Source organism: Monodon monoceros, unplaced genomic scaffold (genome assembly GCF_005190385.1).
Source record: "Monodon monoceros isolate NGI ecotype Baffin Bay Population unplaced genomic scaffold, NGI_Narwhal_1 Super_Scaffold_20, whole genome shotgun sequence".
NCBI classification, from domain to species: Eukaryota; Metazoa; Chordata; class Mammalia; order Artiodactyla; family Monodontidae; genus Monodon; species Monodon monoceros.
Window position 1 is genome coordinate 89,959,464 of NW_021703777.1, and position 22,749 is coordinate 89,982,212.

The following is a 22,749-nucleotide window of genomic DNA, read 5'->3' on the forward strand; positions in this document are numbered from 1 at the left end:
TAATATTTATATTATTAAAATGTAGACATTTTAAACAAGAGTGAATAAATGATTGGACATTTGTGTCTGTGAAACAGCAGTATATGTGTGTGTGTGTGTGCGCGTGCGCGTGCGCTTGCGCGGGTGTGCATGTGCACACGCGTGTCCACGTGAGTTCACGCACACATGATTTTCTTACAGGGAAATAAATGAAAAACTCTTAGCTGGTGGGTGAGGATTAATATCCCACCCAGTCAGTGTTATTTTCCTGTTCTGGATAGTATATCTAGATATTACCAACCCTTGCCTGGCAGTACCTTTGGAGAAAAGTTCTCTTTTTCTTGTGTTATTTTCCATCTGGATCTAATTGAGGGGAAAAGAACAGCATAAAGGAAAATACCATTTTGGTTGAGTTAGATTTCATCTTATAATATTTTTTGGGGAAAAATTAATTGAATATGCACTGTTTTTCTTAGCCAAGAATATGTTCTTTTCTCCATCTCTTTCATGTGGCCATCCCAAAGTACCCAGATGTGACAGTATGCTGATCTCAAACCAATTTCTGGCAACAAAAAGGTATAGGTTTCCTTCCCTGTTCTTTTGGTATCACCTTGATTAAGAAATTCTTAAGGAGGAGACTCTAAATACTGTGCAGTTTCTAAGAAAACCAACAAGCTGTTAATGAAGTAAATATCTGTTTAATTTACAAACATCAGTAGTGTAACTGATATTAGTCTGGAGAAAGACAAAGCACACTGAATTATACATGTACGTCTAGTTTTCTTTGTAAAAATGTTTTTGGAAAGAAACATCTGCATCTTTACAGGGTACCCTGGGATTTTAATGAGGGAAGAGCACAGTCCACTATAAATCCTTATCAATTCTACATTGTAATTTAGCAGCAAACATGTTAACATGGGAACATTAAGGTAATAAAGGAGCTTTATTGTTTGGGAAAAAAAAAAATCACAGTTCTTGACATTACAGCCTTTTCTCTCCCCGCCCCACCCTCGGTAAAAGGGCAAAAAAAGTCGAGGAAATAATTAACTTGTAAAAGATCTACTTTTCTAGTGTCGATTGCTACACACCATTTCTGTTCTGTGAGGACACGCTGCACAGGGGCGCTTCTTTCTGTACAATGACCGTCTCACGCATAGACTTTACATACCCTCTGCAGGTGTCCTGAATGAGGCCAGTAGGTCAGTGACACCAGTGGTCAGATGTCAAGGTAAACAAACAGATCAACACATATTTATCCCAAGATAACACCCTATGTTAGTACTATTGCCAAAAAAACCCACAAAAGAATCCTGATTTTTAAGTTTGAAAATGTACAAAAATATCAGGACAATTATAAATTAATATATATTAAAGCATTGAGAAACAGCAAAAGGATGGCCTAGAATGTTAAGTACAATGTACTTTGATACAATAAATATTTCATTGAAACCGAATACTGTATAGGGCTGTTTAGAACTCATAGAAACAAAAATTCATATTATTACTAATTTATTTATCAATAATCTATTGGTTCTTTATCATCTCCTTTGTCATTTATATTACAAAAAATTAATACTGGAAAACGGTAGATAAACACTTTTGTGTGCTTCTCCTGCTAACATGCTGACGTTTAAAAAGAAGATAAAATTTGTTTTAGCACTCTCATCTCCTCTGATGAATGGAACCCAGGTCTTCAGGATACTTTATGTTTTGCACAAAATATTTCTCATCCATTCATTCTGGCTGTGAATGCTGGAGTTCCATTCATCTGCCTTGCACCCTCACTCACACACATGTGCTTGGTCTGTCCTCATGAACTGCGTAGATGCAAACCAGGGCACAGGAGATTATGCTCTGGGCAACTTCACATCAGCAGAGAGAACCTCGTCTCTCCCCTGGGTATGTGCTTCTGCTGGTCTCCAGCAAGTTACGAAGATGAATCCAAGTTACCATGGTTTCCATCATTGCTCTAATGCCTTCAGGTGTATCATTCTTTATACTTCTCCAGTGTTGGGGAAGCTTTAGTTCAAGCATTTCTTTTTTTTTTCTAAATGCAGAAAAAAAGTCTTCATTCTCATAATAAAAATAAGTCTGTTCTGTATTTTACAATATATTTCAATTATTTCCAGTATGAAGCATTCGTGAGTCCAACAGGGTCAAGAAGTATACAACATTTTCCAAAGACCAAAGCTGCCAGGGACGTGGTTTAGGAGGCGCAGTGGGTACAGCCACACTTCACCACCTTCTCAACCTCGTCTACAAACGATGACCCATCAGTGCATTCGAAAGTGTATTTCCGTCGCTTGCTCCTCAGAGGTCCGCAGCACTGCCCGCCTGCACACCCCCCTCTGCATTCCAACCGGGAGACCTTCTTAGTTGTTTGGCAAGCGGCATAGCCCTGCTGCTTTTGGTAATAATCTCTTATCCGTTCCCCTCGACAAGAGATTTCTAGAAAAGAACAAAAAGCACAAGCAGTATAAGGGCAGTCGCTGTAAGTCGTGCGAAGTGGCCGTGAATCTACAACTCAGTTCAGGAGACACTGCTTTCGCTTCCTGTTTGTAACGGCTATTTTCAGTGTTATGCTGTTCCATATTACGGCCTGGTGGCACAGCCTTCAGTTCTTTGAAAAACACTTCTTTTCGGCCTTTATTTTGAGCAAAGTGAATACTTTATATGTGGACTGTAAATACTATGCTTTCGGGCTGACAAGAAAATTGGATTCCTAAATCTTTTCTTTTATAGCAAAAATATACATCTTCTGTTTTTACACTACTAACAGCTGGTTTTGTTTACCGAGGGCGCCGTTTCAGAGAGTACGCAATTTAATTTATTAGACCTGGAGTTTAATATCGTTCAATCTGTTACTTAATACAAGTAACATTCCACTAACTTCATAAATTACCCAAGTATGAACTAGTTCAAAAAGAGACATCTGCTAAAAGCCTCCATGGGCACGTTCCTCTCGTCTCATCCCTCCGATACACACAACAAAATCCCTGCCAGCTGGAGGCAAAGCACATTCTGATCACGCAGACACAGGAGAAGGAAATAGGTGGGCTGAAATGTCAGCCTGTTTCCATCCCTCTCACCTGCATAATTTACTGTGATAAATCAGTTGATTCTAAGGTCAAAGGCGATTTTATCCTAAAACTAGAGCAGAATTATTAGTGCCGTCTTCTCTGTGCCAGAAGATGAATCAGTAATCTGTACAGATGAGAACAGCAGGTAAAGGTAAGAAAGAAGGAAAGTAAATGTGCTCCCGCCTAAGGGAAAAGTAGTATTTCATAGCAAATCAAGTGTGAGAAGACTTGTGAAGGGTGTATAATATCTTGCAACGGAGGTTTAGGACATTTCACATCTGTGCCTTCCTGTAACACTGTTAAGTAAATCAACAACAGCAACTACAAATAGTGCAAAGACCTGGCGTTCCTCATATCACTCCCCCCGTGTGTCTTCCTTTCTCTTTCTCTCTGTTCAAAATGGGGGCCCCTCTTGCTTTGCCAAGATAGAGGTCGGTGCCCAGCTGGGTTGGCTTACCGCGATCACAGCTGTCCCCAGTGTATCCACTGCTGCACTCACAGTAGGGCTGTCCCAGTCCTGAGAGCCTGCATTTCCCATGCTTACACTTGATCGCCTGGCAGGGGTTAAACAGATCCTCCTCTTCATCACAGAGGACGCCCCCATGGCCCTCCAGGCACTTGCAGCTGTAGGAGAACGCGTTGATGGGCAGACAGGTGCCGTGGACGCATCTACAGTGGAGGACCGCAGAGATGGAAATGGGTCAGGCAGAGAGGATAAGAATGGAGGAGGGAGGATGATGGATGGAATATAAGGGAGACAATGCTAATGAACTGACTTCTTTCTCTCCCTTCCCCCTCCCCCTTTCCTTCTTTCCTCTCTGGGGTTTTGCTTTGAAGGTTGGAGTGTGTGGGTTTAACTACCAAGCAGCCCAGACTCACTTATTTCCAAGACAGGGGTCATTGGTCCTCTGGTCACAGAGGGGCCCCGTCCATCCTTCCTGGCACTCGCAGGTGAAGCCGGACTGGGTGCTAGGCTGGCACGTGCCGTGGGCACACACCTTCTTGTGGCACGGCTCACAGCCGGGCAGGATGCCGGTCTGCATGGGCACCTTCCGGAAGTCCTGCAGCTCGCTGTTGATGTAAAGGTTCCGGATGCAGCCGTGGAAGCTTGTGCCGTTCTGCCCGGGGGCCTGGCGCAGAGCTGCAGCCACGTTGTTCTTCCCGGGCATGCCTGCGGGGGAGCACCAAGTCAGAGGTCACGCCCTTCCGCGGCTCCCCAGCCAGTGGCCACCCGGACCCTCTTAGCTCTTCCAGCGGGGCAGGAGTCTGCGTGACTCTTATTCGGGAGAACCAGGCAGCACAAGCATCCCGTCCTGCGCTTCTCAACGGGGCTGCACATCAGAATCACATTGGATCTTTGAAGAAATACTGATGCTTGGGACCTCAGCCCAGACGGATTTGATCAGATTAACTGGGTGGAGTGGGGGAGGGAGAAGGGATGTGTGTTTCTTTGTTTTTGTTTTTTTGGAAGATGCTCCAGGCAATTCTAATGCACAACTAGAATAAAGAACCTAGTTCATTGGCGGTCAATCTTTAGTTTCTAACATCTGTTTTGTTTTTGGTTTTTGTTTTTTTAAATAAAAAAACCCTTATATGGAGGCGTGAATCTATAAAACCTAAAATCAGGGCCACTGTATTTAAAAGCAAGGTTGGGAATGGGGGAGGGATTCGTACTCCCTTCTACCTCCACACCCACCCCCTAACCTGGACACACAGCCCAGAAGCCTAGAGCCAGACTGATTCCCTGACCAATCCTGCCCTTTAAAGATGAAGGGGGCCCAGGGCCCAGAGAGCTCGGCGACATGCTCGGTGTCACCAGTAAGACTGGGTTAGAATTAAGACGATGACACAAACTTCCCCAATCTCAGGTCACGGTTCAGTCCCCTGATTTTCAGAGAGTGAGAGCAGAGCTGGGGTTCACAGGGACCATTCACCCCAGTCCTGCCAAATTCTAAGCTGGCAGCTAGTCCAGCTCACCACTGGCAATGTCCCAAACTCAGCCGTGGATGTCAGTGTCTGAAAAACTCACCCTGCTTCCAATCAGGACACCCTGCTTCATTCACATCCTTTTTATTCCCCTGCTAATTGAGAGTGAAACCTTCATATTCCAAGAAATCAGGACTATAAAAGAAATTCCTCCAAAACCAGAATTTGCAATCTTTGTGCATATATATATATATATATATATATATATATATATATACACATATATATATATATTCCACCAGTGACGGTCATCTGGTAACCCTTATCTGGCAAAACTGAGGAATCTTTCCATGGCCTAAGCCAGACCCTGAAATAGTTCCTGGATGGGATCCTACACGAGGCAACCATCCAGGTTGCTGCGGGGGAGGGGAGGGAACCAAGGCCTTTAGAGCAAATGACCTTCCCCCCAGTGCTCACACCATCCCTACACCTGGACTCTGAGCTACTGGTTGGACGGTCGAGGCTGGAAAAGGCCAGGGCTGTCACTCTCTAGAGGGTTTGTTGGTTATAAAGACCACGAGCCACAGTACTCTACTCTCTGGGTGCTGCCTTGTGGCAGCATCTCCTTTCCCATTTGAAGGAGCTCCATTCGAGGTCTAGCAGGCACCAAAGTCAGATAGCCGCTTATACAAAACCACTAGGCTAGAGGTCAAAGTCTGTATTTTTGGCCTGTGTGCACTTGGGCCAGTCATTTCCCGTCTCTGGTGCTTAGTTTTCTCATCTGTAACATGAGTGGATGGACCAGATCAGTTGTTTCCAAGCCCGTCATACACAAGAGCCACCAGAGGGGCGCTGTTGAGAAGGCAGCTTCCCAGGCCCCCATCTCTCCTCACCTGAGATTCTAACCCAGAATGAAGGTGTGGGCATAGAAATTGCAATGTTAACATGCAAGCTCAGGTGACTCTGGTGCAGGTGGTCCTGGTCACATTTTGACAGGTACTGAATTAGTGTCTAGGATTTGAAGGTCATGAGTTCAAGTTTTTAGTCTGTGTGTGTCTGGCCTTGGGAACTGGGTTGCTTTGTGGAGTGGGGTCAAAAGGATGGAATGTTCCATTTCCAGGAGAGGACTAGTACTGGGAATTCCTTGTTTGGGGGTAAGTTCTTCTACATAGTCATATGCATCCATCCAAAACATGTGGACTTTTTTTTTTGTGGCCTCTCCCGTTGTGGAGCACAGGCTCCGGATGCGCAAACTCGGCGGCCATGGCCCACGGGCCCAGCCGCTCCACGGCATGTGGGATCTTCCCAGACCGGGGCACGAACCCATGTCCCCTGCATCGGCAGGCGGACTCTCAACCACTGCACCACCAGGGAAGCCCAAACATGTGGACTTTAATGTCCACACATTTATGGTCCTTTCTTCAGAGGTTAAAAAAGAACTTCTTCCAAGACTATTTTCAATTAGTCACGCAACACACATATGTGCACATGTCAAGACTAACTACAGACCCATGAAGTTCCACAGCAGGGAGAAGCAATTAGTAAATGTGTTCCTTCTATTCCCAAACGAACAATGATAAAGGTCTAGCTTTGACTGTAGTAATTTTTAAATGAAAATGTTGATACATCACACATATAGTTACTTTCAGTAGGATATCATGAAGCCAAGAACTATCTTAACTCAACCTTTTCAGGTGCTTGGTAGACTTCTGACCAGGGAACTAAGTCTTAACTGAAAAACAGAAGTAGATCCATGTTTGTTTTCCTTTAGCCTTTCCTCTATGCCATGGACCATAGCTGGAATTCAATCTATCAAACAATAGGTAACTTAGTGGACAGTTTTTAGCCTTAACAAGCTCTACATATTTCAAAATGACAATAAGTGGACCAAGTGTCAACACTGATGTCTTCTGTACAATGGGGGCATTAGGAGAAGATTTGTGATGCACGGAGGGGTCTCTATGTGCAGGTCTTTACTTTTTTAAAAAAAAAAACCCTTTAAGTAATGTATGTTCTGGTTGGACAATTATACAGAAAAACATAAAGATTACATTGCTTTGCATTAAGTAAAGCCTATATCATGGGTAGTTGAAAACCCAAAGGTAGGGAAACCTGCCTCCCTGTTTTGCTAGAAAATACTCCTGCAAGGGCCTAAGGCATGGAATGTATCACCTTTGGGCCATCTTCCTTGGGGAGTGTTCCTGTTTGCAGACTTTGAGAAAAAGGAGAGCTTGTTTACCTTGCTCTCCTTTGCTAATTCAAGTTCTCCTGCTTTTACCATAAAGAATTCAGGGCTGCAGTCTTAGGACTGCATTGTATTTTTAAAATCCGAATTACCCTTGAGACTGTCCTCTGAGTGGGAAGGAAATGAGCCCAGTGTGTTCTCTGGCAGTGAGGCTGGTTGGAAGTGGAAAGAGGCACCATCTGGATTCTTCCAGGCCCTCTACCCTTAGAAGGATTAGCACTTCTCAGTACTAATTTAAAACATTTTTTTCCCCTTTTTGTAAAAATGTTCTGGCCCAAGCACTCCCATTCTGTACTTATTATTTTCTCCACATTCTAAAGGGGTCTTAAAAGATTTAATGAAATGATGTCTAATAAAACATAATAAAATCAAGTGAAGGACAAGTCCAGAAATAAATGAAAAGCCACAGAACTTAGACTGCTTCCTTTTCTGCTCCATGTTAAGAAGGTGAGTGGCAATGCAGGTGGCTTTGGGGTTAGACAGACCTGAACTCAAACGAGGTCTCTATCAACTTGGACATATTCCATGAAGTCCCTTAGGGATTATAAAACAAAAAATCATACCTACTTCCTAAAGTCTCTGAGGGTTAAGACTGTAAAAGCAGCATTGCATTGAGCACACAGCATGTGCTTAGTAAATATGATTTATTTTCTCTCCAACCACAGGTAACATCTGTGACTTCACCCATACCAAAGCAACTGCCGTTCATGGTAATGCAGGCAAGAATGGACGGCCTTTGCCTGTTAATGAATCCCACAGTGTGATTCCCATGAAGCAAATAGATCAGTCAACTTGCTGCATGGACTTAATATGAGATACTTTTATTACAAATGTATTATGGTTTCATGAAGATGTGACTGCCTTCCCCACTCCCCTGGCACAGAAGGGATATTTCTTTTTGTTTTGTATTCTTCATGCACCTATTAATTTAGTTCTCAGCTTATGGGAGGTGCTCAATAAATATTTACAGAAATGAACCAAAGACTTTCAACTGCTTTAAAAAAAATCAAAAGTCTATCAGTGTTCAGATTTTCTACTGCTGAAATTATTAAAAACAGAAGTGCTCTGGAATTTCAGGAAATTTCCCAAAATGCTTTTAGGGAAGGCTTTGAGGGGTTAAGAAACTTATGCAGCATCCCAAGGTCGTTACTGTGAAAATAATGATGTGAAGTTCATGAAAATACCTGTCATGGTGAAGAAACTGGTTACATTGACCTGTTCAGAAACTTTAGCTTATTTATCTGTAAAATGAGTTAATTTTATCAGTCAATTCAATGTAATTTAATTCAGTGCAACTCAATTCAAAATCATATGCTTTCTTGGTCCTTTGCCTGAAATTTGAAATTGTGTCTCCAGTATATATTTATTCCTCCAGATAGAGGTAAAAGTACAAGCTCTCTCCATCACAGGTCTTCTCCTCTGAGCTCCTTCAGAAGTTTGTTCAGACTCTATCCCTCATCTATTTACTCATCTGCCTTCATGCAGCTTAAAGATGAAGTCGAGTCTTCACTCTGTCATTCCAGGCCCTAATCCACCTTTCTGACCGTCTCCCTTGTCCATTCACCATAAGGTCTTAGCTAAAGAGAAGTACTTCCTGCTGCCCCAATACAAGTTGTACGTTTAATTTGTTCATTCATTCATTTGATTTTAGTAATAATTATCCTATCCTGTACATGAGTTCGCAGCTGACAGTAGAGGCATTCCAGCATAGCGACATTTAACTGAAGCTGGTAGTGTTCGCCTCCTTAATAGTGCTGGGGTGGGTAATGCGCTCCTCAGTTTGCATCACACTTGACTCCCCATCTTCTTCATTGTCTGTATTTGACCTCTAACCAGCTTTCTTTTTCCTATACACCAGAACAGTAAGATTAGATTATATGATGTTTAAATCACCTAGTATGTGACAGACACAAAAGAAACATTAATGTCCTTCTCCACTCCAACCACACATTTTGTTAGACCCAGAGCCAGGGTTACAACATGGTCTCTTATCACCCATTTAGGGCTCTTTCTTTTCTATCCTTGCTGTCCATCTTTCAATGACTGATCAATGACCATGGCACCAGCATCAACAACTTCAGGATCAGTCTGTGATGAGCATCACAGGGTTTGGGAATCCACGGAATTTGGAAAAGCGCTTACCTCCGACATAGAGTGGGGAGTCAAAATTCAAAGTGGACTGCTTTGACAAGTTGGTGATGATTTTGGGGCTCCCTCCATCCACAGAGAGGGAGAGACTTTGATCCAGGGCGAGTAGTTCCACAATGTGAAAATTTCCATCATTGATCGTCTCCACGCTATTAAAAAAAAAAGATAACTGATCCTCCAATTTTATATTTATTAAAGAAAAGGAGTTACAATTCAAACTCCAATAAGCTCTTTTTGGGAAAAGATACTCCTATTTAACATTAATAAAGATAAAGGCCAGTAGTTGATTTTAAAATAAAAGATATTTTCAAGGAGATATAATCATTTTTTATTTCTTGGGTAATACAAAATACAAGTTTGTTCTCCCATTGGGAGAAGTGGAAATGAATATATTTTATCATTATCCAATCACATTCTCCCAGTATGTAGAAATTCCAAAGCATAATTTATGCATTTGATTTTAAATGTCACTAAAGTTTCATTTGTTCAGATACTGTTACTCCAAATTGCATTCATAAGACAACTAACTGATACCTGTGCCAAATATACTTTTTAGACATTGATCTTAGGGGATCATGGGTCTCTGCACTCTGAAGCACTACACAGTAATACTTATTAGAACCAAACATACATAAAAATGCAGGAAGAACCAACTTGGCAGGATCACTGCACTTTTTGAAATTTGTTAATTGATAATATACTCTCATTTTCTTTGCATTTTTCAGAAGGATGTCCATCAAATGATATTACTGTGAAGGTGATTATGCTCAGTGGAGAGGTGGGAATAATGGATTAAATAGAATGCTTAACATAGTCATGTCTAGGGAGTCTAGTGATGACAATGGTTCTTCAATTTCTCTTCTATAACTTTAAAGGGACAGGTCCAACAATCATTACATCCGCCTTCTTAACAATTTGAGAGGGCTTATGGAAATTCATAAAATGGACAAAAACAAAGAGATTAAGAAACAGGTAAACGGAAAACGACAATTGAAAATGAAGTTGGGTGCAATTAGCAGGTAGGTGCTATAAGGTTTTAAAGGGTGTCTGTCAACCTAACACAAGTGTTACATCAGGCAAAGATGCAAACAGGACAAATTGAAACAGGAGCAACAAAGAAAATAGGATCAATAGTGAATATTAAAGAACTAATATACTGAGATGTTGACTTGAAAGACTGGAAAAAGGGCTCAAAAGGGGAAATATGGGAACATACTATAAGGAAGATCGTGAATACCTAATAGTCCCTATGCAAGAAGATTGCTTACATTTCCAGGCACTGATATTTAAATTTGCAAATACGTCAAGCCTGGAAAATAATAGAAAAATGTATAGATATTTCTTCATGGTTCTCACCACAGGAGTCTAATCTTATTCCATTGTTTGCCGACATGGAATAAAATGTTTTTGTGATTTGACAACAATATAAACCATTCTGCAGAGCTGTGAAAACACCTGAAGTTCTCTGGTGTTAAGTAGTTAAAAGTGTCCACGTGTGCAGGAATTTTTAATAACCTGTTTCAGATATCATCTTTAAAAAAATAAATGTTAGATGTGCCAATCAATATTTTTGCATTTTACACATTTAATTATCCCAACACTTGATACCACTAAAATCAACAGAGGAAACAATATACAAGGAAAATACTTTCTAAATAAAGTTGCATACCAGATGTTAGTGGTCTTAAATAATACCAACTACTGGTTAAACATACATATTTTAGAATCAGATAAGCCTGGATTTGAATGCTGGTCTTGCATTTATTAAATGTTTGACCTTAGATAAGTAACTTAATTGCTAATAAACTTCAATCTTCTCTTCAGTAAATGCTAACAAATATTCCCCCCTCCTATGGTTAATTTGAGGTCTATCCCTATGAAATGATTTTTTTAAATGCAGAACAAAACATATAGCCTATAGAAAGTGCAAAATTAAACACTAGATATTAGTATCATCACCGTCATCATTATTACCACCACCACCACTGTCATCATATAAATAATCCAATACTACTTCAGAATCTTCTTCAAGAAGAAATTAGTCAGGCTTTACTTTTAATATTAATTGTAAGATAATGCTAAAGACCGGCAGAAATATAATAACTTCTTTGGGGACATATCCAAATTATTAGAAGTTTTAAGTAAAACATTAATATAAAGATATACATAGAGAAGGTGGTAGTCAATTGCTTTTTCCTGTCATCATATACAACTCTTTAAGCGGTTTTATATGAATGCTCTGTGAACAATGATCTTATTTAATTTACAAATATTAATAATGGGCCCCCCTTTTCCCTTTACAGTTGCAAAGAAAAGGACTCATTTGTACTAGGGAACTGGTTCTTGGTCACACATCAGTCTTAGGCAATTGATCTAGGTATGTCATTGTTGATGATGATGTTTGGTGCAGTGTAACTGAAAGGTTTAATACCTTTAAAGTTCTGCACACTCTAAAGCAGTGTTTCAGCTGGGAAGCTGGAGGTAGGTAGCTTCATTATTAACTCATTTTACTTCCTACTCCTTTATTCCTTTCTTTCCTTTCTTTCTTCCTTTTTTTTTTTTTTTTGTTTCCTGAGTACATGTCTTTAACTCTCACTAATTGTAAGCTCCTTTAAATCAGGGGCCCTGTATTATTTATTTCTTCCTTAATGTATCCAGTAGTGTCTGATAAATAGTAGATGCTCAATAAATGTATGTTAAGTAAATTAAAGATAGGGGAGTTGTATTAAGAATAACATATAGGGCTTCCCTGGTGGCGCAGTGGTTGAGAGTCCGCCTGCCGATGCAGGGGACACAGGTTCGTGCCCCAGTCTGGGAAGATCCCACGTGCCACAGAGCGGCTGGGCCCGTGAGCCATGGCCGTGTACCGCAAGAAAAAAAAAAAAAAAAAAAAAGAATAACATATAGAGTTTATTTAGTAATACTAGTTGGATTACAGTTATAGATAGTCAAGATCCTCCAGGCATACTTAGGACAGGACATCCAAAAGATGCATTTTATTAAAAAATTTGGAATTTTCAGTGGTGATATCCTGAAAGATAATGTTGGGAGGTAAGTCTTGCTCAGCTTATCCTAGCTCCTGTCAGATGTGTGACACTGAGTTACTGTGACTTCAGGTAATTTTTCTCTGCTTTCTTTTCCTCACTAGGGAAATGCAAGTAATAAGATCAAAGAATTGCACAGCACCTACTATGGGGCAACTTCACATGCATTAACTCATTTAAGACTCACAACTCTAAATTTGGGCACTTAGGGTACCCAAGATGGCACAGCCAGTGGCTAAACAGATTTGAAGCCAGGTTGTCTGGTTCTAGAGTACGTGCTTTTAACTATTACCCATCACTTTTTTTTTTTTTTTTTTTTTTGCGGTACACTGGCCTCTCACTGTTGTGGCCTCTCCTGTTACGGAGCACAGGCTCCGGACGCGCAGGCTCAGCGGCCATGGCTCACGGGCCCAGCCGCTCCGCAGCATGTGGGATCTTCCCGGACCGGGGCACGAACCCGTGTCTCCTGCGTCGGCAGGTGGACTCTCAACCACTGCGCCACCAGGGAAGCCCTATCCATCACTTTTAAAATAAAAAACCTGAAGAGTATCTAGTACTGTACAAATGGCATGTGTTTGTTCTCACCAGTAGCCAGCCTTTAATAGATGATTTCTCTCCCAAACAGGCCAGGAATAAAGTTCTATGGAAAAACATCTTATATGATGGTTGCACAACTTGGTACATTTACTAAAAATCATTGAATGCATATGAGATATACAGATTTGAAACTTGTTTTTGGCTTCTCTTTTCCCAATTATAAGTGAAGTTCAGACTGACTACACTTTTCTCCTCCCAAAAGCTTTCAATGTCTAATCTGATGATTCCAGAACTTGGTAAGAGTTACCACTGAGCTTAATTCGGTTTATATTTCTCAGAATTAAGTGAGGCTTTGCCCAGGCTTTTAACAGATAAGTATTGTGAAATTAATATTTTTAGATTCTTTGGTTTTAAGATGGTATTGTGTGTATGGGGCCTGAAGAGAATATGGCAGAGCTAAGAGTATTCTAAATTGGTGTTTCATGCTGTCTCCTAAAGCCAGAGATCTGGGGGATGCCCAGGAGTCCTTTGTTTATATACCCTTTCAAAATAAAAGCAGTGGTTGACACACCAGTTGTTGCAGAATAAAACTAAGACATCATCGATTTTACAGTCTATCACGGTCATCTCCTACCTATCCACCTGCAATGTGTAACATCCTTCTGGGTCCTGACTAGTACTGACAAACACTCACTACTCCCTAGGGAACTATATACTCCATGACTCACAAAAGTCGCAAGTGAACCACTTAACAGTGAGCCTTTCCACTAGGAAGATAAATTGCATTTACTACCTTTATTATGTAATTCAGTTTTACTACACTCATCTATTACCTGAGATTTTGTTTTCTTGGATTTCTAAATGGATGTGTGAAAACAAAGCCGTTACTCAATTGTCTCTTGGTTTGCTATAGAAAAAGTTTAAAAACTTGGGGCTTAAAAGAAGAGTGGCTCTAAATTGTCTTTGATTGTCTTTATGTCTTCAGGACTCATTAACAATGATATTGTTATATTTCTATCTCAATTGTAAATCTTAGGTATTTCAGTGGAGTAAAGATAAATAGTTCACTTTGCTTATGTGAACTCCTGCTTTTTCGCCAAGTATTTGTTGGCATATTCTGTGCAATAGAATAGGAATAAAAAACTAGACAAATTCAACTGGCCACCTCATTTTGATATATCTGGTCTAAAGATGCTTCATTTGTGAGGTGTGGATGCTAATAAAAAATTTCCCTGCCCACTTCTTTGAGTGGAAGGAATGGGAAGCCAAGTGGGATTAAAGGTATTTATGTATTAGCATAAGAGTTTTCAGAAGAAGGTTTTATAAAATAATTTGTCAAGTAAAGTTGTATTTTGAAGCAAATTACAGATCTTCCTGAACTTACGATGGGCTTAAGTTCCAATTAACCCATTGTAAATTGAAAATATGGTAAGTCAAAAATGCACTTAAAAGAAATGCACTTAATACACTTAATCTACTGAACATAATAGCTTAGCCTAGCCTGCCTTAAGCATGCTCAGAACACTTACACTGGCTTACAGTTTGCCAAAATCATCTAACACAAAGCCTATTCTATAACAAAGTGTTGACTAGCTCATGTAATTTATTGAATACTGGACGGAAAGTGAAAAGCAGAATGGTTGTCTGGGTGCAAAACGGTTGTAAGTGTATGGGGTGCTTACCCTTGTGATCGTGTGGCTGACTGGGACCTGAGGCTACTACTGCCCAGCATCATGAGAGAGCATCCTACTGCATATAGTTAGCCCGGGAAAAAAATCAAAATTCAAAATTCTAAGTATAGTTTCTACTGAATGCATATTGCTTTTGTATCATCATAACGTTGAAAAATCGTAAGTGGAAACATCGTAAGTTGGGGACCTTATGTATGTAATTTAAATAAAAATGCACTAAAATAGACTTCACATTTGAACATATGGTAAGAGTCACATGTAGGGCAACAGTATTTGCACTTGGGTATTTATTCTTCAGTATCTGGGTATCCAAGCATGAAGAGTATCCTTAAACCCCAGCATTACCAATTATTATACTCTGTGCCTAGTACTCGACTAGGCACTTTACATTAGTTGCTTCCAAGTCTCCCCATGAAATGGAAGCATAAAGGGTGAGGTAAATTGCTCAAAGTTGTGAAGCTGATAAAAAGTGGTGCCTTCTCATACAGCATAGTCAAGAATGGCTGAGCGTTTATCATGGAAATGGTCTGTCTTTCCAATGAGACTAATTCTTTTTTTTTTCCTAACATAAGCTTGTAAGTTGCATAACCCAGACACTGTGTAGCCAACCAACCTAACAGTCTGCGGGGGAAAGTCCCCTGAAGTTGTGCAGGTTTCCTGAATACTGAAACTGAGGAAGGCATGGTACAGTACTGTACCTTTGTAACGTGTGCACCTGATTTCTTAATTTTTAAATAGTAGTCGACTATGTTTCCAAAGAAACTATCTGGTTTGGAAAATGACATTAAGTTGAACCTAAAGAAAGAAGCATACAATTGTCATTAACGATTTTTAAAAAAGTTTCTGCCCATCTAGATGAAAAGAAAGTCATTTTGAAGGGCAATCAGTGAACAGTTTAATTGAGAAAATAATGTGTTACTCTATGCCTGTCTGAGGGACTATCGCTGATGTTGGCTTCAAGTTTGGGCTGTCATTCATTCATTCATGGCACTACTACCACGTCCCTCTTTATGCTATTCTCCAAGCACTGTAACAATTAGGCATGTGTGCCCTATTCTACATTCGTATTCTAGATAGCTAGTGGGAAGCAGCCGCATAGCACAGGGAGATCAGCTCGGTGCTTTGTGACCACCTGGAGGGGTGGGATAGGGAGGGTGGGAGGGAGGGAGATGCAAGAGGGAAGAGATATGGGAACATATGTATATGTATAACTGATTCACTTTGTTATAAAGCAGAAACTAACACACCATTGTAAAGCAATTATACTCCAATAAAGATGTAAAAAAAAAACAAACCAAAAAACCCCACAAAATCCATTTCCATCAGTGTTGAAAATTAACCAGGCAATTGAAACGAGGCACCTGATATATGACATTACTCCCATATGTGATGCTCCAATAGCACATTAGATACTGCATAATTTGGGAAACAAAGTTTTACCAAGGTAAATCTTATATAACATAAAATCATGCAATTAACTGAACTCAAATTCTCTGATGTAAGGATATGTAAAAATATCCCCTTTTAAAAACATCAGTGTGATTTTTTCTGGCCACATCATGTGGCTTGTGGGATCTTAGTTCCCTGACCAGGGATTGAACCCAGGCCCTCAGCAGTGAAAGCACTGAGTCCTAACCACTGGACAACCAGGGAATTCCCTAGTGTGATGCGTTTTTAATAAAGTTATATAAAGTGGAAACACATCAAGATTTGAAAATTTAATTCAACCAAACAAAATATTTATTAAGCTACTTATGGGAAATCTGATGGCAACAATATTATTGATGGATTTTGTTGTAATGATGGAGAAGTAGTACTTTTCATTAGAGTACGTATTCTAATAAGGCCTGAGCAAGGATAGAGGCATTTAGATGAATGCCAGAAAATTAGTAAGAGCAGAATTAAGACTTGGACAAACTTCAAATTGAAGGTGAAAGAAAAAGGTTAAGAGTAACTTCATTTCACCTAAGATGACCAAGAAGATGGTGATACCTCTCAATGATATTAGGAATGCACCAGGGTGAAGCAAAGGAAATGAACTTAGTTTTGGACATTCTGAATTTATGATCCCAACAGCTAGTAGTACTGCTTACTATTTAGTATGCCTTATTCTAAATACTCCACAGGTATCAAATCATAACATTCTTACCACGATCCTGCAAAGATGGAACTATGATTTATTATTTCCATTTACCAGGTGAGGACCAGAGAGCTTATGCAATCTGCCCAAGACACACAGTTAATAGATGGCAGAGCTGGGACTTGAATCAAGGCAGACTGTCTTTAGAGCACCTGCTCTTTTCTATTACTTCAATTTTAGTGTTGAGTTGTAATGACATTCAAATGGTTCAAAAATCAGAATGATATAAAATGGTATTTATACACAAGTTGTGACTCAGCCCCACTCTTTCCTCTCTATCCCAAGTTTTTTCCTTATGCAAGTACATGGAAATAAAAACACATATACTTATTTACCCACCTTGGACACTGTTCTGCCTTACTTTTTTTTTTATATACTGAGCAATACACCTTGGAAATCTTTCAATATCATCGATAGAGAACTTTCTTGTTCCCTCTTTCCCTCTCTCACTCCCTCTTTCTTTTTAACACCACATTCCATTGTGTGGCTGCCCCGGAGTTATTTAGTTAGAAACTTGGGTTGTTTCCTAACTTTTGTTTTTACAACCTCTGCCACAGTGAATTACCTTGTGCATATGTCATTTCTATGTCACAGGTATAACTTTAGGGTAAATTCCCAGTAGTGGGAAAGATGTTTCCAAATTGCTCTCCATAGAAATTGTAAACAACATGTACTTCCAGTGTCAATGTATGAGAAGAGAGGATTCACTTTCAACTCTTGCTACACTCCAGAAAAAGACACCAAAAAGATTTTCCTCTCTTGCTAGAAGGGAGACAGGAATGAAGACAAAGTGAGTGAGGAGTGAGGACAGAGCTGAATGTAGAATTAAATCCTTGTAGTGAATTGATGGGGCAGGTGTTACATTATTATTTACAGATATGGATTCTGAAACACATAAAAATTAAAGACCTTGCTAAAGTTTATATATAGTAATTGCTAAGCCTAGATTTGCACATACATCTCAGCCACTATGATTATTACTTGTTAAAAACTAGATTCACCTGGTGTGTTGAAATAATTTAATGTTCTCAGTAGCCTCTATTTCACAAAAGCATTTAAAAATGTCAACTGGAATACTACTATATTCATATATTATATATATACATATATATATATAGTATCCATATATTATATCCACATCAATCAATTAATCAATTATCTCTCTATCTGAATTCTTGGTGATTGTTGCTTCTTTTCTTTAACTTAAAAATAATGCACTGGGACTTCCCTGGTGGCACGGTGGTTAAGAATCTGCCTGCCAATGCAGGGGACACGGGTTTGATCCCTGCTCTGGGAAGATCCCTCATGCCGCGGAGCAACTAAGCCCATGAGCCACAACTACTGAGCCTGCGAACCACAACTACTGAGCCCACATGCCACGACTACTGAAGCCCACGTGCCTAGAGCCCGTGCTCCGCAACAAGAGAAGCCACTACAATGAGAAGCCTGCGCACCGCAACGAAGAGTAGCCCCCACTCACCGCAACTAGAGAAAGCCCACGTGCAGTAACGACCCAACGCAGCCAAAAATAAATAAATTTCTTTAAAAAAATAAAAATAATGCACTAACTTTTGTTGATTGTTGGCCATAAACTAAAAAGCAATAAATAAATAAAAGTTATGTTTGCTCTGGACCTTATAACAGATGTCTCCATTAGATGGTCTGCAAGCAGAAACATCTACTTCTGGTTCATAACAAAAACTGTGTGATGTGATATTATCCTTTTTTATAGACGTTACAGGGTTTACTCTATTGTTAGGCAAAAATGGTAATGAACATAAACTCAAAATAAGCTCTTTAGAGTAAATCCTCATTTGGATATAATCACTTGGGTTTTTACAACTTATCTAGAAATATTTTAAGTACATTTTATGTGAACACTAGCTTTAGTAAGTCAACTCCAAGAACTTTCACTATGGTTCCTGACAGTTCTATGCTGTTTCATTGCATAAAACAAAACAAACACACAAAATACCAAAAATGAACCATAAGATCAATATTCTGAAATCTTTTCATGAGCTGAAACAAACTGAGGCTATAACATTTAAGGCCTAGCAACATTTAAAATATTGGCACTAATTCATCACCATTTAGAGATGAAGTAACTATTGTATTCTGCTTGGAAACCAATAATTATGTGTTTGTTTCCATGCTCTAAATATTCCCAAGTGGGTTAGCTTACCACCAAAAGGACTTACTGAATTCCATTCATGGCTACAATGGGCATCCAATTTCCCAGAACCGTTATGAAAGATTAAATAACATGTGAAGCACACTGAAAATATATAAGTATAATATCAAGATCATAAAGGTCAGTATCTCCATTTTATGTCTCCATCAATGGCCACAAACTTTTACCCAGCATGTTTGGGCTACAAACGTGTTTTGTTTGCCACATATGGTATTTTAAAAAAATGTGAATCCATACTGAAGAAGGGAAAACTTTATATTTAAAAAAGCCAAATTTCTGTCTTTTCTTGAAAAATCACAAGTTCTGGCAAAACCTGGGCCCACATTTTCACATGGCAGCATTCAGGGAGACCTGAGCAGATGTAGTCTAGTCCTGTTTTGACGAAGATTTGCTTTTAGTTCACTCCGGTCATAACCACTCCTATTATATTGCCAACACCAAGGCTATCTGTAACAGGGGAGTGCTTCTCTAAAAGCTTAAAATCTTTTCAAGAATAAAAGGATGAGAGAATATTCTTTTCTTGCAATTAGCCAGTTCAGTTCATTTAAGATATCTGCCTGGTAAAACAGACTGCCTATGACTTTGTGACCTTTCTCTAAATGGTAGCAGTTATTCCTACATGTGAAGAAATCAACTAGGTAACGTCTGCAGGGCGACTGGTGTTGAGATGCAACAGAGGGGCTCTGAAGGTTAGTCTTATGCAAAAAGCACACTTTCAGGAAAATCCCACCCCGTGAATCCCACCCCATTCACGTCTTCAATATATCATCAATACCATAATATTATTATAAAACTTCCAACAGAATGATCAGATAATACACATCTTGTAGCTGCCCATTGGCTTATTACATGTAAGCTTCCTAAGGGCAGGAGCTCTGTTGCTGAAAGCTTAGAACAGTGCCTGGCGCATAGTAGGTGCTCGATAAATACGTGTTGCATGAATAGTAACTTTAAATTTGTCCCTGTGCTGGGTATCCTGCAGCTGTTTCTCTAGGGCTACTCTCCACCTGTCTTCAGCCTGTTCTGAGCCCTGGGAGGCTCATGTGTGAGCTATATTACTGAGATCAGTGGGTTCCTTGTTTTCTGGCATCTGATTTGGCCAGAGGGAAGCAGGGGTACATGAGATTTTTAGGATCAGGTATTTAAAACCCTGGTTCCTTCCCTGAGCTCCTGTCATGCAGTCCTCTCCACAATTCCTTTTCTGAGCATCGATTTCCATAACTGCTGCCTCCCCTCTCTCTTTCAAGCCCATGGACACTAGCAGTATACCTAGTTACTAGCTCCAGATTACTATACTGTCCCAACCAATCTTTGTACAGTCCTCTTATAAATCTCTCCTTAATTATCCAACTTGAGTATGCTGTCCGTTACTGCCAGGCCTCTAACACACCTATCATAAAGTCTGCTGTAGCCAAATTATTCCCTCCCCTCCCCATGACACAATAAGAGAGGAGAAGCAGTTCTGCATTAAGCAATTATTTTCACCTTTACCAGTAACTGACAGATCTTCACCTGTAAATGGCAGAAGCTGGGTGGGAGCCGGTGTCATAGCTGGCACGAACACGTCCCCGGTAGAGCTCTACGGCGATATGGTCTTTGTCACCCTTATACAAGAGGATTCCACTATCTTCATCTGTGGCAATCTAGTGGGAAGTAACCTTGACATTAGTAGGACAAACAGTCATCCAGACATACTTCATTAAGAAGAAACAAGACTTCTTAGTAATGAGTTTTTTACTATGGTTTATTTCTTCTTTATGGCTCTGATAAAATACTAATGCACATTGAAATGATTACTTGAAAGATGACCTATTCCTGGATTACTCTGTTGCAAATAAATTCATAAAGAACTTCAAAAAGCTCTTTTTACATTCATGAACTTATATATTTATTCTCTTTCTGCATATTGGCAACGATAAAGCTTAAAGATTCATGTCCTATGAAATATGCAAAAACAAGGACATCACATAATTTATACTTCAGCAAATTAAAATTGAAAGATATTTTCCATATCATTAGAGTCCACAGTGTTTAAAGTAAATCAAGCTTTCCCCCTTAGATATCAAACTATATTGTCTAAGCAGAGAATGATAAAATCTAATCAGGAACAAAATGATCACATTTCCGTTCTGTTAAAAAGAACAATAAGAAGTACTTAAGTTAACATCACTGAGCGTGCTTAGAATTTCCTTTGCTGGAGATTTTCACTTACCTGCTTTTTGCTCCTGTTATGGGCTTTATTTATGGCATATGTGAAATGTGACTGCATTGAGCAAGATGGATTTTCATATTACATGTTAAATTATGGTGTGACCAGGGAAAAATCTCTGTTTTTATCCTTCTTTCTGACTTTTCCGGGCTTCTGAAGGACCAGCTCAGTAAAAGTTAGGACTTAAGCCCGAACACCACTGGGTAACAAGACAGGTGGCAAATGCTGGAAGTTAGGGGCCAGGCTTTTTTAAGGAAGGCTGGTCTGCCTTCCAGGGTCCCATTCCTCACGACTTCTCAAGAAGCCCCTGCCCCTCACTGAGGTGCCAGGGTAAACCAAATATGAAATGGGTTTTATAGGAAATTGGTTACACTTCTTTGAATTCAAAACAAAACAAACATGCAGCCCCAATTTGCCCCAGGTACCCTAAACTTATCACACTAATCTAGCCTAATCTTGTCTATAGGGGTTTGAATGGTTTGCTCAAAGGTACACGGTGACTTGGTGGAAAGACTTATGATAATACTTGAGTTTGTTAATTTCACGTCGAAGTTAAAAGACACCTGCTGACACTTCTGCCAAGGTGTGTTCTGTCTCACCTGTGCTGTTCTCAGCTGTAGGTTTCCTAACGAAAGCTTCCCCAGCGCCCGCCCCCCGCTACGGTGCAGAACCTGAACTGCAGAGCCATAAAGTAAATGAATAAAATGCCATTACATGAGCGCAAAACAAAGAGAGAGATTTTGTTGCTTTTTCTCTGTGTGTGTGTTTTATATGATCAAGTAATGAATAAAGATACCTAGTGCCCATTTAGTTTTGAAAGACACAAATGTTAGAGAGAAGAATAGAAGTTTTCATACAAGTAGCATTTTCTGTACATTGTGTATGTAACTGTCTATTTAAGAAATAATATCACTCACAAACCACCACGTACGTTTATATTTGGCAGCTGAATTGGTTTAAAATGAGATTAGCTCTTGGTAGTGGGGGAATCTTACCTGAAGAGTGATGTTTGTTTGAGGCCGAACCTTGGCAGAAGGGATCTGAAGATAAGACTCTTTGTTTACAAAGTTCACACTGACCAATTTTTCACACTTCTCTCCCTGGTAGCCAGGCAAACACTGGCATATTGGCTCATTTATCCTGATGATGCACTGAGCTCCATTCTGACAATCAAAATTATCACAGGGGCTGGTACGAGGGAGAACCATGGGTGGAGAAAACTCACAAAACAAGCCACTGAAGAGTAAACAGAGAAAATACTTAATTAGACGTTACTTAATTGCCAATATGAATTAAGCCCTGTTAGCACCTAGCTCTAAATACAGATGTGTACTTGCACTTTTACCTGTAACCTTCGGGGCAGATGCATGTATAACTGTTCACTGCATCAGTGCAGTGGGCTCCGTTTTTACACTTGTTATCTTGGCAGTCATCAAAGTCAATGTCACAGTGTTCGCCTATGTATCCTGGCGTGCAGTCACATCTGTTTGAACAAGCAGGTACATAGTTTCAAACCCAACTGAGCCAAAATAAGTAAAAGAGCTGCATTTCATCTAGGG

The 22,749-nt window shown here is 39.9% G+C and overlaps 1 protein-coding gene across 1 annotated transcript in view; it reads right to left on the reverse strand.

Moving 5' to 3' along the window:
- Positions 1-677: 677 nt before the first annotated feature.
- SLIT2 (slit guidance ligand 2) overlaps positions 678-22,749 on the reverse strand; it is a 143,236-nt gene continuing 121,164 nt past the window's right edge. The window contains exons 27-33 of the mRNA XM_029234935.1: positions 22,536-22,673; positions 22,186-22,426; positions 20,494-20,624; positions 9,373-9,527; positions 3,939-4,230; positions 3,517-3,728; positions 678-2,427 (exon numbers count right to left, since the gene is read on the reverse strand). Of these exons, the coding sequence (XP_029090768.1) occupies positions 2,186-2,427; positions 3,517-3,728; positions 3,939-4,230; positions 9,373-9,527; positions 20,494-20,624; positions 22,186-22,426; positions 22,536-22,673 (1,411 nt within the window). The 3' untranslated portion in view covers positions 678-2,185. The remainder of the gene's footprint in view (positions 2,428-3,516; positions 3,729-3,938; positions 4,231-9,372; positions 9,528-20,493; positions 20,625-22,185; positions 22,427-22,535; positions 22,674-22,749) is intronic.